The sequence below is a fragment of the Piliocolobus tephrosceles genome, chromosome 1 (assembly GCF_002776525.5).
Source record: "Piliocolobus tephrosceles isolate RC106 chromosome 1, ASM277652v3, whole genome shotgun sequence".
NCBI lineage: Eukaryota > Metazoa > Chordata > Mammalia > Primates > Cercopithecidae > Piliocolobus > Piliocolobus tephrosceles.
Window position 1 is genome coordinate 64,996,070 of NC_045434.1, and position 16,935 is coordinate 65,013,004.

The 16,935-nt window shown below is 48.0% G+C and overlaps 1 protein-coding gene across 1 annotated transcript in view; it reads right to left on the reverse strand.

The window, feature by feature from the left end:
• The window catches only part of PLXNA2 (plexin A2), a 221,652-nt gene that overhangs the window by 185,140 nt on the left and 19,577 nt on the right, over nt 1-16,935 (reverse strand). Inside the window, exons 2-3 of the mRNA XM_023198398.2 lie at nt 9,429-10,696; nt 2,970-3,152 (exon numbers count right to left, since the gene is read on the reverse strand). Coding sequence (XP_023054166.1) covers nt 2,970-3,152; nt 9,429-10,661 — 1,416 coding nt within the window. The 5' untranslated portion in view covers nt 10,662-10,696. The remainder of the gene's footprint in view (nt 1-2,969; nt 3,153-9,428; nt 10,697-16,935) is intronic.

The window sequence follows — 16,935 nt, forward strand, 5'->3', positions numbered from 1 at the left end:
TCACATACAGGTTTTGGGGACTTAACCTTATTCTGTCTGTTCCTTCCACTTGTTTGCAGCTCAGAAGGCAGTGGTCTTGTCTAGGGTGCTCTCTATGAATCTTGCAGACAGCAGTATATAAGCAGCTATGTGACACAGCACATAAGAGCGCCCTGTGGTCCTATCACTTCTAGCAAGTCTCTGCTTCCTCTAAACTTCCATACACAGGGACATCCTGTTTCTACAGGCCACAGTAGATGAGGGCTGGACAGCCTGACAGACGCCGGGAGAAGTGAGTAGTTCTGACGCACCCGCCTTCCCTTCCCTTTCCAAACTCTTAGCTATTTTTTTCTTTATTTTCCTTCCTGTGTTGAAAGAGCTATGGGGCCTGGACCATAGTAGGGTTTCCTGGGGACATTCCATAAATTCTTCATGGGTTATTTCTCTGGAGAGGGGTGGGAGCAAGTAAGCTGGTAGATGGGAGGCCAGCAGGGGCCTGGATATGAATGTCAAGTACCTCAAAGCAGCGTGGGTGGGAAAGAAGGGTGAGCTGCACAGAGGAGGAAGGAGGGGTGCCATGAGCTCATAGAAACTGCCAAAGAAAGGCCAAGCAAAAAGTGAGAAGCAGCAGCCAACTCACAGGTCAGAACAAGCTGTGGGTAACCACGCCCCCAGCTTTGCCCTTGAACCTGCTGACTTGTCTCCACAGCAACTTGTCTGTCAGGGTTTCAATAAGGCCAGGAGAACTTGGCCAACTCAGGTGTGTGACTTGGAAAGATGCCAAGCAGCCCCTGGTGTGTGCTGTGCGCGATGCATGGAGATATGGGGAAAGGCAACTCAAGGTCCCTTTGTGTCTGGTTGGGTCCCTTTTCCTTTATTCACTTCTCATCCATCCATTCATTATACACTGATTCCTTAATTCACATCTAGATCTGAAGAGAGTGAAAGCACTAGCCCCTAGCTGACCTCTGTAGCAAGCCTGGACCTGAAGATCGTTCTCAGTCTCCCTCCCTGGGCTCTAGAGCTGCTTCTTTAAGTAAAAATGGTGCCAAATTGGGTGTCAAGGCAAGAAGCAACTTGTCTTAGATCTCTATGCTTGGGCAGGTCAATTTTCTTCTCTGGACCTCAGTTTCCCTGTCAAATAATGAGAGTATTGGGCCAGGCACTCTCTAAGGTTCCTTAAAGAATGGTTCTGTTTTTCAAAGCAGTTTTGAAGCCTATCCCATGAGTGAACACTTGGTGAGGGGATTAAAGGGGAAGAAGGGAATAGTCCAAAAAGCATGACCCCTGCCTTTCATGGAACTTTCAAGAGAATCAAGGAGACAGAATGACACACATGACCTGGAGCAGTGACTGAAGGTCAGGGAAAAGTGCTCACACCAGCCTGTGTGGCTTCTGCTGGCCCTTAGAGAGCCTGTGTGCCATTTAGGAAAAGGTGGTCCCTATGGGCAGATGACTTAGTAAGAGAAGGCCCACTGGGCAGATGTTTATACCACAGGGTACATCATGTGACAGGGAGAGCTCAGGCTGGGATTTCAACTCCCACTAGGCTCCTTAACACAATCCCCCTAGGCCAGGCACAATTTGCCCAACTGGCTGTGGTGACCCTGGCTGAGCAGGGAAGTAATCAGCCTCAGGGTTCCAAGCCAAACTGCTTCCTGGTAGAAGCCACTTTTAAACCTTAGCGGAATTTCACAGAGCAACTCCTCCCCTTCCCATTTTGGAAAAGCAAACACAAGGACCACATTCTTTCTCTCTTCCATGTGCTGAAAAGTCAAGCTAGGGTCTCTAGTCCCAGGCAGAGTGGAGGGCACAGAAGAGGAACATGTAGGAACTTCTACACAAGTGAGGAAATGGTTAAACGTCTTTGGTATCATGGGAACCAGAAGAAGCCTGGAGGGTTTAGCACTACTAGGTGAACCCAGACCAGTTCTTCTCACCTCCCCTGGCAGTAATTCAGAACAAGCAGAACATGGAAATTCTTCCTTGGGCTCACTCCAGGTTACCCTCCTTCCACATTTCCAAACAGCATCCCTCCCAAGGCTCTAAATGGATTATAAGGAAAGAGCTCCAGGGTGATGTCAACATCAAAGGGTGAGAGGCAGTGAGGTCTTGCATGTTCCTTGATCCACAGGTGCTGGGACTAGGGAAAGGTGGCAGGAGGGTAAGCTTGGGAAAAGGGGATTAGCTGAGACCGGAAAGAATGTGGCTGCTCTAATCCCATATAATGAACCAGATTGTGCACCCTCTCTGCACCCTAGGCACTAGACAAGCAGGCACAAGCTGTTGGCTTCAGCTTGCTGCACAAGAGGCCTCCCATGCTGCCAGCCCCAGACAGCCTGTGCCCTCCAGCAGGCAGAAGTGCCCAAGGAGACACAAGGTAAAATGTCTACTTCCACCTGGCAGCTCACATCTGGGTGGGGAGCTGGGAAGGGAAGAGACTGTGATTGCAGGACAAGGAAAGACTGGAGAATGGCGTTTTCTTCAGGCATCATACACCATCAGAGAGCAGCACCCACCGTTTGCCCCAGGTCTTAGAATTGGGACCAATAATCTGCTTCAACCAACTTCTCTGAATTCAACAAAGACCAGTATAATCAACTTGACAGGTCCTAGGGAGGGATTTGTGATGTTGGAGATTTATAATGTACGTAACCAAAAACTTAGTTTTGCTTGATTTGGGAATGAAGAGCAATTTTTTTTTTTTTTTTTGCTTTTGCAGATGTATGTACCTTCTTAAAGTTTTTTCTTAAAGTTTGGGAAATATTGAAACATGCTTGCATTCCTTACATACCCAATGACTGAGGGCTGGAGGAAGTAGTTAGAAGCTGTCACAAAATTAACCCCTTCTTACCTCCCCAATTTCACCTTCGTTCCCCAAGAAAATAAAGTTGCCTGTAGTTAAATCTCCACCAATAGCTATCTTCCACGAGGGACTTTCTGCGGAGGAGCTGAATGTCACTGGGGCATCTGAGCTCATAGACTCTTACCTTTTTCAGCTTGCCACTCTTAGTCCCCACAAAAACCACGCTGTAGCCGTTGTAAACGTAGGAGGCCACAGAGGTCATGCGGTCCCGGCTGGTGGTGTACAGGGTCAGGCCCTCCACTGGAGTTGAGCCTCCCAGTGGCTGGTTGATGTCCAGTCCACAGAAGTTATCGTCGATGGGGACAGGCTGGAGGAAAGGGGAAGGAATTGGGGTGAGTAACAGTGGAGGCTTGGTGGAGTCTCTATACAACTTATATTCCCAACTTCCAGTCTTAGGACGCCAGGCCTCAGAGAGGCAGACGTGGGAGTTCAGGGGCCCTAACACATGCTGCAGACAAAATCTTCTCACCAGCTCACCCACAAATTCCATGTTGGTACTTATGAAGCCAGACGAAAGAACAGGCAGTAACCTTCCACTCACCTGGAGTCACCTGCATCTACCTTTCTGCCAGGAGAACTAGGATCAATTTGTCAAGCTATTTATTTTAATGTCCCTCAGGACCATGGCATTCTGTGGGGATCTTTCTATTTCAGACAAGAGTTCCTTCAGTGGATAATCAGTCTAAAGGCAACATTACAGGATTTCTACCAGCCCAGAGAGGGTTTCTTGTTTGTTTCTTGGGCTATAGGGTCTCCCTTTGGGCACAAGAAATTTTAGGCCATTCAACTATCCAGTTGTTCAATATTTACCAGCACCTCACTGGAGCCAACCATGGGAATTCTAGCTCCCTACTATCTTTCCATACTGGAAAGAGATCGGAAGTGTCATAATAATATTGGACAGTACCTTACACTTTGGAAAAGTTAATCTACATATGCCTCAGTTTCTTCCTTTGGAATAATACCTGCCCACCTTTCTGATAGAACCGTGAAGGAACAAATGAAATAATGCATGCAAAAGATTTGTGTTAAGTTGTCCAGCTATTTCCACTATTGTGCATTATAGATCTTCAACAATGTTTGGATAAATATAATTAAGAGAGAATTCTGGAGGTGGTGTCCTTTGTATTTCCAGCCTTTAAGGAGAGTGGTGGTGTGGCTCCATAATGTGTCTGTCAGGAGTGACCGGAGCACATTTGAAAGATCACCTTGAGCAAGTGAAAAAAAAAAAACTGTGACTGGGCAGGGTGGCTCACGCCTGTAATCCCAGCACTTTAGGAGGCCGAGGCGGGTAGATCACGAGGTCAGGAGTTTGAGACCAGTCTGGCCAACATAGTGAAAACCCGTCTCTACCAAAAATACAAAAAATTAGCTGGGCGTAGTGCTGTGTGCCTGTAATCCCAGCTATTCGGGAGGCTGAGGCAGGAGAATTGCGTGAAACCAGGGAGGTGGAGGTTGCAGTGAGCTGAGATTGCGCCACTGCACTCCAGCCTGGGCGACAGACTCCGTCTCAAAAAGAAAAAAAAAAAATTGCTGGAAAGAAAGTAGGAAGATCTTGATCCTATTCCCTGTTCTGCCACAAACTGGTTGTGAAAACTTGGACCAGTAGGGTCCTCCTGTAGGGCTGTTGAAGGCAATGTTAAATTGATGATTTCTCAGGTCTCAAGATCTTAGGTCTCTCATCTAAAAAAGAATGAAAGACAAAGACTGTAATGCTTCCTGAGGCAGGGGCTGCTGAGGGGTTTGCATTCTGTACACAGTGCTCAGCACAGGGCTGGGCCAGCACGGATGCTCTGACATGCCCCAGTTAATGGCACAATGTGGAATCCTGTGGCAAAGGCTGCAGGCTCTGGGCCAGAAAAAGCCCCGCGTCCTGTGGCAGCTGTTCCTTCTGGGTCTGCGAAGGCATCCCAGAGGAGGAAGGAAATGGCTGTCGTAGGAATCATAGAAAGCAGCAGAGCAGCCTGCCCCCTGCTCCCTTCAGCCTCCTCTCACCCTCACCAGGGAAGAGCAGGCTGACACATCATCATTTGTTGACAGCCTCATTTCTTTGGAATAATTGGTTTATAAGTTATGGCATGTGATTTTTTTTTTTTTTTTTAAACCAAGGACTTCCCTTCCTTTCTCTTCTCAGTCCCAAAGGGAGCAGAGGCTCAATTTTTGTGGTTCCATAGTGTTTTGTAGAGAGCTGCTGCTCCTGCTACTGGTAGGAATGATGGTGCTGCACTTGTGTGTGTATATTCTTCAGGAAAGAAAACAAATTTTTAGGTTAAGATGACTTTTGAACCTGGGATAATATGGAGCCTCGCAGAGCAGAAGGAATGAGTTTCTTAGAAAGGGAGTGAAGCTGTGGTGTGCTGAAGCCAGCTCACAGGGGATAACTGTGCGTTAAGTGACATCCCATGATGCTTGAAATCAGCCAGGATAGGTGTATTTATACCATGGCAATTGGCAGGGGCTACAAACCAGAGCTTTCCTCTCCCTCCCCGGCCTGCATAGAGCCAGTTATTTAATATTTACCAGCACATCACTGAAGCCAACCATGGGAATTCTAGCTCCCTAGAAAGGCTGGTCAGAGTTATCAGCTACACATTTTACATTTTGTACTTCTCTTCTTCATCTCATCCCTACACTCCAGGCAGCTACTGCCCTGGCTAAGAAGAAAGTGATCCAGATTTTAGTCCTTTCTCTACTGAAATCAGCTGTGTGACCTTGATATGTCATGTACCCTGTCTCAGCCTCAGTTTTCTCATCTGTAAAGTAAAAGTATTGGACCAGGTAATTGTCAAGCTTCCTTTGAGCTCTAAAAGTCCTTAATTTCATGGCTTCCATTTCTTTCCCACTTTCTGCAGGGCTGGTAAGGCCACAGAGTCTGGGCACAGGCATAGCCCAAGTCAGCTTTTGAGAAATGATGCAGAAGCAAAAACCTAGTAATTTTGGATTTTGCTACCATCTTATTGATTCTAGAATCTCCAGAACTATTAAAAAAAAAAAAAGATTTATTCTCAGCCTAAGCCCTTAGGATTGGCTAGAATTTCTTTTCTCTTCAAGTTCTTTTTCAATATATTGTCAGATATTTCCAAACACCTGATGTGCCTTTACTTTTGCTCCAATGGTTGAGAGCTTGGTGTATGGCTTTCCTTGGAAACAGAAGGGCTACAAAGAAAGAGCCTGGACTAAGAAGTAATATAGACCAACTAAATTCAAATCCCCACTTTATCACTTATAGCTGTGGAGATCTGAGCAACTTGCTTAGTCTTTGTGAGCCTTTGTTTTTTTTATCTGTAAAATGGGGGTGATAACTCTTGCTTTATGGGGTCATTGTGAGGAGCAAGTGAGATAACACTTAAATTGCCAAGCTTAGCCTTTAGGACATAGCTGCTATTCAATGAGTGATAGCCCCCTTCTTCCTCCCTTTTCTGGGATCAGAGCTCATATTTTTGATCTGAGATTTCCATGTTATTCCAGAGTCATGTTAAAATCAAGCTCTGGGACCACAGCTTCTTTCATTTATCCTTATTTCCCTCTAAGGCCACCAAAATATTTCTGGGTCCCCGGGTCTTGGTCCTTTGGACTGTCGGGATCTTTAAGGGGCCATTCCTCTTGCAGCCCCTGCACCAGAAGGGTGTGGTACTGAAGGGGTGGAGGCAAGGGGCTCTCCACTCTAAGGTCCCGGCCCCACTCACTGTCACCTCTCTCCCAGTGCCTTTCCTGTCCTTTTGTAACTAGCCCAGGCTTGTCTCTCTGCGCTGGAGCAGAGAAGAGTGTCATCTTCCTCTTTCCTCTTGCTCAGAAGCAGGCAGGAATCAGCAGTTTCCTCCTGACAAGGCCCCCACTGGGTTATGGGAACTAGGCTGGACTCTGCAAGCGTTTAACCCTTACAGAGGGTTACATTTCCTCTCCACTTCTCCCCATTAGTTAAGGCCAGTGGCCATATAATTTTGGTGTTAAAAAAACAAAACAAAACAAAAAACTAGAGCCTATCTAGTCCAGCTTCCTCATTTTACAACAGTAAGATAACTAAGAAAATACCTGGCTCTTTACTACTGTGATTAATATTCATAATCATAGCTGCCCATTTATTGAATGCTTATTATGTTCCAGGTATTGTGCTAAGCACTTTACATACATTTTCCATTTGATCCTCATACTAACCATCAAAAGAAGATAATATTATCTCTGTTTTAAAGATGAAAAACTTACAGCTCAGATCAGGTGCATAACTTGCCAAAGTCACACAAGTAGTAACTGGTAGGACTGATTTTTAATCCCCATCTGTTTTACTTCAAAGCCTTAACCACGACTCTTCTACCACACTAAGCAAATGATGACAGGAATAGAAGCGTAGCCTTGGAATGATGTTTTCTTGCTTCAAGTACTAGTGTTTGTTCACAATGGCAGGCACCTTCAATTTAGAGTACTCAGAAGGTAGCCATATGGGCCCCTTGGTCTCATATATTTTTTCTAGGCTGCAGATCCAGAGCCCTCAGCATTGTGTATAAGAAACCTACTTTTGCACTTCTCACACTCCCTGTTAACTCCCTGTGTAATGATAAACCTAACATTTCCAGGCATGGTGCTAATCTCTCCATGTATTATCTCATCTGATCATCCCATGAGCTAGGCATTATCATTCCCATCTCACAGATGAGAATATAGAGATGATAAGGTGCTTCTGAAGAAGCGAGGAAGAAACACAGATGGAATTTGAAGCCTGGCTTTTGTCTCAGAAGCTCAAACTCTTAGCCGCTACATTATGTTGCCAGCTGTCTCTCTCTCTCTCTGTAGCTGTCTCTCTCTCTCTCTGTCTCTCTGTCTCTCTCTCTCTCTATGTGTGTCTCTCTCTCCTACTAGATTTTAAGATCTGTCAGAGTAGTGATCACATCTTTCTTTTTCTTTCTTTTTTTTTTTTTTTCCTGAGACAGGGTCTCACTCTGTCACTCAGGCTGGAGTATTGTAGCACGATCTCGGCTCACTGCAACCTCCACCTCCCATGCTCAGGCTTCCAGAGTAGCTGGGACTACAGGTGCACATCACCACACCCGGCTAATTTTTGGATTTTTTGTAGAGACGGAGTTTTTTCATGTTGCCTAGGCTAGTATTGAACTCCTGAGCTCAAGCAATCTGCCTGCCTTAGCCTCCCAAAGTGCTGGGATTACAGGTGTGAGCCACCGTGCCCAGCCAATCATGTCTTTTTATGTTTGCATCCCCAGTGCCTAGTACAGTGCCAGGCATTCAGAAGATCTTCAATACTATTTGTAAATGAATGGAGGGATGGGTAGATGGATGATGGTGGATGAATAAAGAGAGGGATGAATGGATAGATGGAGGGCTAGATAGACAAATGGATGATGGATAGATAAAGATAGAGGCATAGATTAAGGGAGAAAAAAAGAAGGATGCATGGATAAAGAGATAGGTGGATGAAGGGATGGAGGAAAGAATGAAGGGAAGGATCAGGGACAGATGAATGGAGGGATGGGTAAATGGCTGAATAGATGGATGGATGGATGGATGGATGGATAGAGAGATGCATGGGGGAGAAAGCTAAGGAGGAGGGAGGGATAGATGGATAGGAGAATAAAAGGAGGGAAGGAAAGGGGATGGATGGAGGAGAGATGGGTGGATAAATGAATGGATGGTTGGATGGCTGGATAAATGATGGAAGGAAGAGTGGATCATGAATACTTTGATGACAGCACCATGAGCCTCTGACAGGGCAGTGCTTGCCACTGATTTTCTTGTCTCTGCTTTCCTCAGGTCTGGATTCTCAGCTTTTCATCCCCTCCTCTTTTGCCTTTGTCCACACTCTTGATTCTTCTCCAGACTCCTTTCCCTCTCCTCTGACTTAGATTTCCGATCTCCACTTGACCCCCTCACTGGGAACCACAATGGTCTATGGCTGTGTGTGTACATGACCTGGTGCCCATTACTTCTGATGGACCCCATCACCTGCTGCTCTTTCTCTCATATACTCTGATCTGGCTGCAGTGGCCTCCTTACTGTTCCTCAGACACTCCAGGCGTGCCCTGAATTCTTTGCACATTCTCCTCACCCTTTCTCTCTCTCTGGAATGCTTTCTCTGGACACCTGCATGACTCCCTTTCTTCTCATCCTCAGTCTTTGCTTAGACACCACTTTCTCAGTGAGTCAGTCCTGTCACCTACTGCCTCTTCCCCTTCCCTGTTTATTTTTCTCTACAGCCATTATTCCCATTTGGCAAACTAACATATATTATGTGTTCATTTGTCTCACCCAACTAGCACATAATCTCCCTGAGGGCAGTGAGCTTTGTAGGGCTGTATGGTTCACAGCTGAAGCCTGCAGCATTTACAGTAGCACCTGGTGTGATGTAGGCACTCAATACATATATTTGAAATGATAACGAATCAACACACATATCCCAAGTATCTGGTGTACGTAAGACCCTGCATTATTGGTTACCACCTGATAACCTGAGTCTGAAAACCTCTTTCATTTCAGGCCTGTGGTGGTGTGGGAGCAGGTGTGCCCCAGGGCATGGACAGGAAGGTTGGAATCTGTGTCACGGAGCAGGAGCAGAGCGAGGTGCGTGCCTCCTTACCGCCTTGGTGCACTGGACGTCCTTCCCCAGCAGCCAGTTGAGCTCCAGGTTGCCCTCGCCCTGGTAGCAGGACTGCAGGCGCTCCTTGATCTGCAAGTTGATGGCCCGGATGGGGAAGGCACACAGGGCAGAGTCATCGGGCGGGTGGTGATACTGCTTCTGCCCTTTGGAGAAGATGGCGAAGAGTACATCGTCCTGGCTGGTGATATTGAAGGCCTGGGCCAGCGAGTCCCCAGGCTTGGCCAGGTAAGCAGCCTGCAGGAGGCGGTATTCCACCCCGGCCCGGGTGCAGCCGAAGGGCAGGGACACATATGAGTGGAACTTGGGGTCATCCTTACAGAGCCGCACGATGCGTGAGGTGTAGAAGAGGTCTCCAGCGGAGTTGATGGCCACACCCTCGGGGGTCTCGGGCTGGACAGTGAGAAAGTAGACAAAGCCCCCACTAGCAAAGCCATAGATGTAGAAGATGTCAAAGTGGGAGACCAGAGCCAGGGTGTCTGAAGGGATCTTGATGAGAGAGGAGACAAAATCGCTGTGTAGCTCATAGTCGAGCATGGCTGAGGACTCAGGGTCTCGGGGCAGCTTCCGGCTGGACAGGGTCGGGAAGTAATCCTGCTTCCCATCAACGGCCGTGCCGATGAAGAGCTTGCCGTCCTCACCCTCGGAGCGCACAATCACCCCATACATGGTGCCCGTCTTGTTGACACTGGACAGGTAGTGCTCCTTCTTATGGGATGGCTCCACCAGGATGAAGAGGTCGTCCAGCCGCAGCAGCTTGCAGACCCCCTGATAGAGGCTCCCACAGGCCAGCAGGCGGTTCTCAGAGTAGTCAATGATGAGCAGCTTGTTGACATTGTTGGTGAGGGTGAGCACTTCGCTGCAGGGCTGCACGATGAGGGGCGGGTAACAAGACTTGTTGTCCTCTTCTGGCCCTGTCTTATGAGCCACCTGGATGGTCAGGTTGCCCGTCAGCTTGTAGACCCTGTTGATGGCCCCCACGTAGACAGCCCCCGTCCCTCGGTGGACGGTCAAGTGGTTGAAAGTCCAGTCACGATTCTCAGAGTGAAAGGTGCTGAACTGAGGCATGCCAGCTGCTGTGGGGGCCAGCAGCACCCAGACCACTGAGAGCAGGACCACAGAGCGGCTGTCTACCTCTGGGGCCCGGGGCCAGGGCCGCTTCTGTTCCATGCTGAGAGGGACGGCGGTGAGGAGACGGCTCCCGTGTGTGCTCATCTGCTCCACCTTCCCTGGTTGGCCCTCACATGATTCTGCAAAATACAAGGCAGAGTGGTCAGACCAAAAATAAGTTCTAGGAGGAGCAAAGAGGCTGGCCTGACCCAGGGTCCCCATCCTGGTTTAGCTCTGTGAGTCTCTTTCTTCTGAATTTTGGTTTTTCTATTTTTAACATACTTTCTCCCTCTTAGGGATGTTCAGGGAATCCTGTTATCTATTTTGGTCTCTAGCCTTTACGCTATAGAATACTTGCTTTTTAAAAAATTTTTATTTTACAAAGCATCTCTATTTCTGGCCTCTGAAGCCATCGTTTCCATTTCTCAGAGAGGTTAAAAGGCTGTTGAAGTTCACCCAGCCAGTCAATCTGATGTCAGGACTAAAGCCAGTCTTCCCCACCCAACCGGCAAGTCTTACCCTAGTCCAGTGGAAATCGCTCCTGTTTTTTGAAAGCTTGTTAGGCAGGCCCTCCCCCAGGCTCTCCAGGTCAACTGCTCCCAGAGTCTGATATTGTGCACAAAATTCCTTCCTATTTTAGACTTCCATCACCTCACTCCACTGCATCTCTTTACTTTCTCAAGCTCTGTTGTCCACAGAGAGGCGAGGAGCTGGTCACCCTGAGTGAGAGTGCCCCTCTCTGACCTCAGCCCTTTCTTCTCCAGCAAGAAGAACCCTGATCACTAGCTGTTAGAACTTGTCAGGAAAGGGAAACATGTTGTAGCCAACAAGACTGGGATTCCCACATGTGCCATTCCGGAGCCTGAAAAGCCCTTGGGAGACAGGCAGATCTCCTGAGATCCCCCCATCCTTCTCAAGGTGGACACCCAGCTGCTGCCAGGCAGCCAGGTCCTCGGGAAATTGTTTCAACCTCTGCCTCTCTGCAGGCAGAGCACATGGGGAGCCAGGACACATAGAGAACCACTCTCCTTGCTAGGGAGTACTGGTTAGCTAAGTCCAGCTTCAGCCACCTGGGGCAGGGGTACCAGGTTTGGGAGAATGTGAGGAGCAGCAAAGGGTAGTGAAGTGAGGTTCAGTCTCATTTCAGGCACTGGTGGGGCCTCCTGACTGTCTCAGCATCCATGAAATGACCCGTGGACTGTAGTGGGCCGTGCTCAAAGCCCAGTCTCTAACCCTGACTCCTTTACATTTCCCCCTGCCTCCTGACTCCTAGGCGTTAAGGCTCCTCCGCTTCCAGAGCCTTGGCGCTTACTCTTCCCTGTTCCAAGGAAGCTGCCCAGAGAGGCAAGGTGGGGCTCCTGAGGACAGCCTGTAGCCAGGGGCAGGCTGGGCCAGGGGCAGGAAGTCAGAGAGAAGAGCCTGGAGGTCAGTAAGCAGGACCTGGAGGTCAGAGAGCAGGGCCTGTTCCATCACCATCACGGTACTGTCCTGACTTATGGAGAGGGACAGTGGGAAGTGACTGCGGTACCAGGAGGAGAAGGCAGCAAGCTGTCGCGCAGAGAAAGCTTTTCTCATCTGGACAGATCATCCAGCAACCTTCTCAGGCAAGTCCAGACAGAACCCTGGGCACATAAGGTGGCAGGGATGGAAACACCCAAAGGATGGAGAATTTGCTCCAAGGCAGCTTAGGAGAGCCCTTTCTCCCTCAACTCCCCATTCTGGCTGGATGGGGTTATAATTAGAACAGGCACCACTTACAGAATCCCCTAGAGTTTCTTTAGGAATGACCCTTACTCTTGTCCAGGTCTGCATACTTGGTCTGGCAGCCACCATGGTGCCACAGTAGGTCCCACCTGACTCCCTCCTCCAACCTGACTCCCCCGGCGTGTTTGGGGTGACTCATGAGGCCCTGGGCTTCCTTGGAAAGGGGAAGGCAACAGGGATCTGAGATTCAGGTTGACCTCAGTTACTCTGACACAGCCCTTCCGGCCCCAGGCGCACACCGGCAAAGCCTCCCAACAGACAAGAGCTTTCAGTTTGGAAACCAGAGGTTATTTTTAGCTATGTCCTGAGGCCGGTAGCAGGACGTGAATTCCTGAAGAGGAGCTGTGGAAAGGAAATAACAGAATCCTTAAATTCTCCAGCTGGACGGGGAATTGCAAGAGGCCATTCTCTGCACACCCTTGTCTCTGGGAAGAAAATCTCCTTGGGTTCCAGGTGGAGAGCGGTTCCTCCTTGAGGAGCCGCGAGGGAAGGAAGGGGGTCCTGATAGCAGAGATAATATGGAAGGACATGGTATACAGTTAAGATCAGCCACCTCACCTCCCTGCTTGGTACCCTCACAAGACACAGTTTGAATAGTGAGTGGCTTTTGTTGTTGTTAGACAGAATTCGGCAACAAATTTGGGATTCGGGGCAAGTCAAGTCTCATGTCCCTTTCTGGTAGAATGGGAATAACTACAGTATGTTGTCATGACAGTAAATGAGACAATATAGAGACCAACCTCTTAGCATGGTTGCAGGCAGACAGTGAGCACTTAACTTGTGTTAGTTTTTGTTATTATTATTATTATTATTATTATTACTATTGAGATGGAGTCTTGCTCTATCGCCCAGGCTGGAGTGCAGTGGTGTGATCTCGGCTCATTGAGGCCTCTGCCTCCCTGGTTCAAGAGATTCTCCTGCCTCAGCCTCCAGAGTAGATGGGACTAGAGGCACACGCTACCACGCCTGGCTAATTTGTGTGTGTGTGTGTGTGTGTGTGTGTGTGTTTAGTAGAGACAGGGTTTCACCATGTTGGTCACACTGCTCTCAATCTCCTGACCTCGTGATCCACCCGACTCGGCCTCCCAAAGTGCTCGCATTACAGGTGTGAGCCCCCGCACCTGGCCTGTTATTATCTTTGAAGACTCCCACAGGAGATGGCACTTCAGAAATCCCACCATAGCCCTTGACTTCTCTTTTTGCTTATATTCTTCCTGTCCCATTCACAATGAGATGAACATTGTGGGTGGGCCTTTGAAATCTAGGCCTCCCCGACCCAGTAACAGAGTTGGGAAGTCTGGAAGTATGTGGCAAGTGGAAAGAAATAGATCCAAGGTGATCTTCTCATCATACTACTGCACAAGTCCCAATGTAGCCTCTCTGCAGACTGCAGGAAGGCTGGTGGAAACACAGGATCCTGAGAGTTAGACTGAGAATGAAAAAACTTTCCTGATGTCTGTAAGGCATGAGGTCACAGGGCAGGAAGAAAGGTGGGAGTCTCAGGAAACCTGGGTTCACATTCTGCCTGTGTGACTCATGAATTATAGTGTCACTCACTTTAGACCAGTCTAGCATTTCCAAGAGCCTATTTTTTGATCTTAAAACAAATGGTACTTGAATGAGTCAACCTATAAGATTTCTTTTTTCAGATAAAATGCTACTTTGAAGCTTGGTTCCTTCAGTTCCCAGAGTCTGTGATTCCAATAGCAACTGAGGTTTTTCACTCTAACTTGGAGACGTTGATTAGGCCAGGAGCTTTTTTATTTTTTTATTTTTCAGGCCAGGAGTTCTAAACAGACCACTCCAGCTGGGCTATTTTCCTCTCACCCTCAATCAGCATCTGCTTCGGGATAAGCCGCTCCTGGTAACCAGTCAAGTGAATTCATCTCACAGGGCTCAGGGACCGCCCACCTGGGAACAGCTGTCATTGGACACTGGAGTCAAGAGGAGGCACAGTCTCCTGCAGTGAAAGGAGGTTTGCACCCCACCTTGGGAGTGTGGCCTTCATAAAGACAGCTGACTTCAAGGGCACGTTGGGAGCCTTCATCTTTCTATGCCAAATTGATGTCACTAAGTAGCTGTTCCAAGCAGAGCCCAGTGGGCAAAGATCAGGCTTCCTATCCACATTCTGAGTAAGGAGGGAGGGAGCCCACCTTTGTGCCTCTGGTGAGAGGCAGTGTGATATCATAGTTAAATGCATGAGCTCTGAACTTAGGTGCCTGGATACAAATGGAGCCTATAGCTGTGTACACTTGGTCAAGGTACTTAGCCATTCTATGATGTTATCTAACTATCTATATAAAACAGGGTTAGTACTAGTAGCTACCTCATAGTATTATTACAATGAAATCAGTTAATACATATCAAGCACTTAGAACAGTTCCTGGCCATCTTAAGTGTTCAAGATACATTAGCCTTTGTTATTAGCAATTTATTTGTCATTATTTCCAGCTCCTCACCTCCATCCATCCCATCATCTGTCGTAGACTGAATTTCCCATCCTCAGTTTGGTAGACACTGGTAAACAAACATGCCTATGACTTTGCATACCCAGTAGCACTTCCTCCTATCCCCAATTTTCTGCTACTGTCAACCTCAGGAGTTTTCTCTTAATAATAATGCTTTCTCCTTTCTGTCACATCCCTCTCTGTCTAGTGCATGAAGTCACTTGTCACATGCATTCTCAAGAGCCAAAAGTTGCCTAGTCTCTGTTCTACCAGTTTCCTTCTCTCCTACTCCAAGTCTCAAACCAGGGAATGCTGCTCTGGGACTCTTGCCCAAACAACAGAGTCTCCCAGGACATGTAACTCGGAGCGTTCCTGATGCCAAGGAGAGGCCACGCTTGTCTCTTTGGGAAGCAAGTGCCACTGAATATTTTATGTGGAGGGCCTGATGACACCATCTCCCCGATCAGGATTCAGGAGGCAGGTGTTAGTGACAGCTAGTGAAGGCATGTGATACCATCCTGATCAGCTGCTGCAGGCGTCAGTGGCAAAGCAGAGAAGAAATGACAACCAGGCGTTTCCAGTTCAGCTCAGCGGAGGATTCTCTCCTCCCTGCTACCCTCTCCTATTGCTCTTTTCAGGAGATCTGGGTGCACATGCCTCTATGTTTCCACTTGGCTTCCCCTTATAGCAAAAGGAGCTGGTGGAAAGAGAATTTAGATTCGAAATACGATTTTGCTAAATTGAGTCAAAGTTCATGTTAGTAGCTCTCATACCCGTGGGCCCATCTGTAGCTCCACCATTGCCACTAACTCCATTCCTAACAACCCTGTCATCAACATCATCATCACCTCCAGCACCATCCTGGAGCTGATAGTTTTCATAACAATAACAGCAAAGGGTGCCTACTATTACTGCTGCACCTACTAGGGGGCTCACGCACCCTGAGGAGCCAGATGGTGGTAGGGAAAAGATGAGCATGAAAATGAGGGCTGTGAACTCAGGGAAGTTAGCAGCTGTTCGTGGAAGTCACTGAGCCTCTTTCCTTTCCCATGGTAGAGAGGAGTCCGTCTTCTCCTTCAGCTCTTCCTTCTAATGAGTAGTGCCTTTAAAGCAGGAACTTCGGATGAATGCTGAGGGAGATTATAAGATTATTCCAACCCACTAGTTTTTTTTTTTTTTTTTTAATATGAAAGACACCACAGCCCACAGAAAGGAAACAAATTGACCAGGGCGACTCAAAATGAGTCAGAAACAGGCTGCAGTCAGAACCCAGACCTCATGACAAAAAGGCAGACGCTTCCTCTGTTGTAGGTGGAAGGGTCCTGGGAGTTAGTTATGTTTTGCCTTCAGGCTGTCCTGTTTTGGGGAAAGTAGATGCCTTTGATGGTAGCCCCATGATATGCAGAAGTGAGTGTGGCATTGGGCCTGGACAACGAGGTGGTGCTCAGGGCAGATTCAAAGGGGGCAGATTAAGGGGCAGAACGAATGAAGGACACATGACTGAATGGCTTCTTTGCCCCTCGGGGAGAATGATTGCTTCTGTCCTCCTGTAGGCCCAGGCAGGCCCAGGCAAATGTCACACTGAGGACCATCACCTATGCTGCAACTTGGGGGCTATGGTGTCCTGTGCCACAACCCCACGGACAGGTCAGATTTAGTCTATGCACAGAAAGCTCCTTCTTCCCAAAGAGTTAGAGCTACAGCAGAAGGGACTAAAGTTAGATATTAAGGGTGACATTCTGTCTAGAGAGGATCTCCAGAGCATCCTGCCAAGGAGATTGTGAAATTTTCTGATGTCAAATTTTCCTGGAAGCTGCCTAGGAATAAGTTTACCTAGAGGCAGGGAATTGGTCCCAATGGTCTCAGAAGGTTCCTTTTGGTTTAAGATTTCTATGAGAATAAAATGGTCTAAATGTGAGAGTCTGAGGCCCCATCTTGTCCCTGTGGGTGGAATGCTACTCAAGGACCTGTCTTCATATCCCTTGTGCAGCTGTATGTGCAAGCATTCTGAGCGTCACTCTGCCTAATGCCGACCTTAGAGGTAGTCCAGGCACGTTGGGTAGCACAAGGTGAGCGAGAGGGCAAACGCGAAAGCCCGGGTAATGCCGACGGCTGAAAGGCCTCAATTAGAGTGAAAGGAGTTATCTGGTATTTAAATAATTATTAGA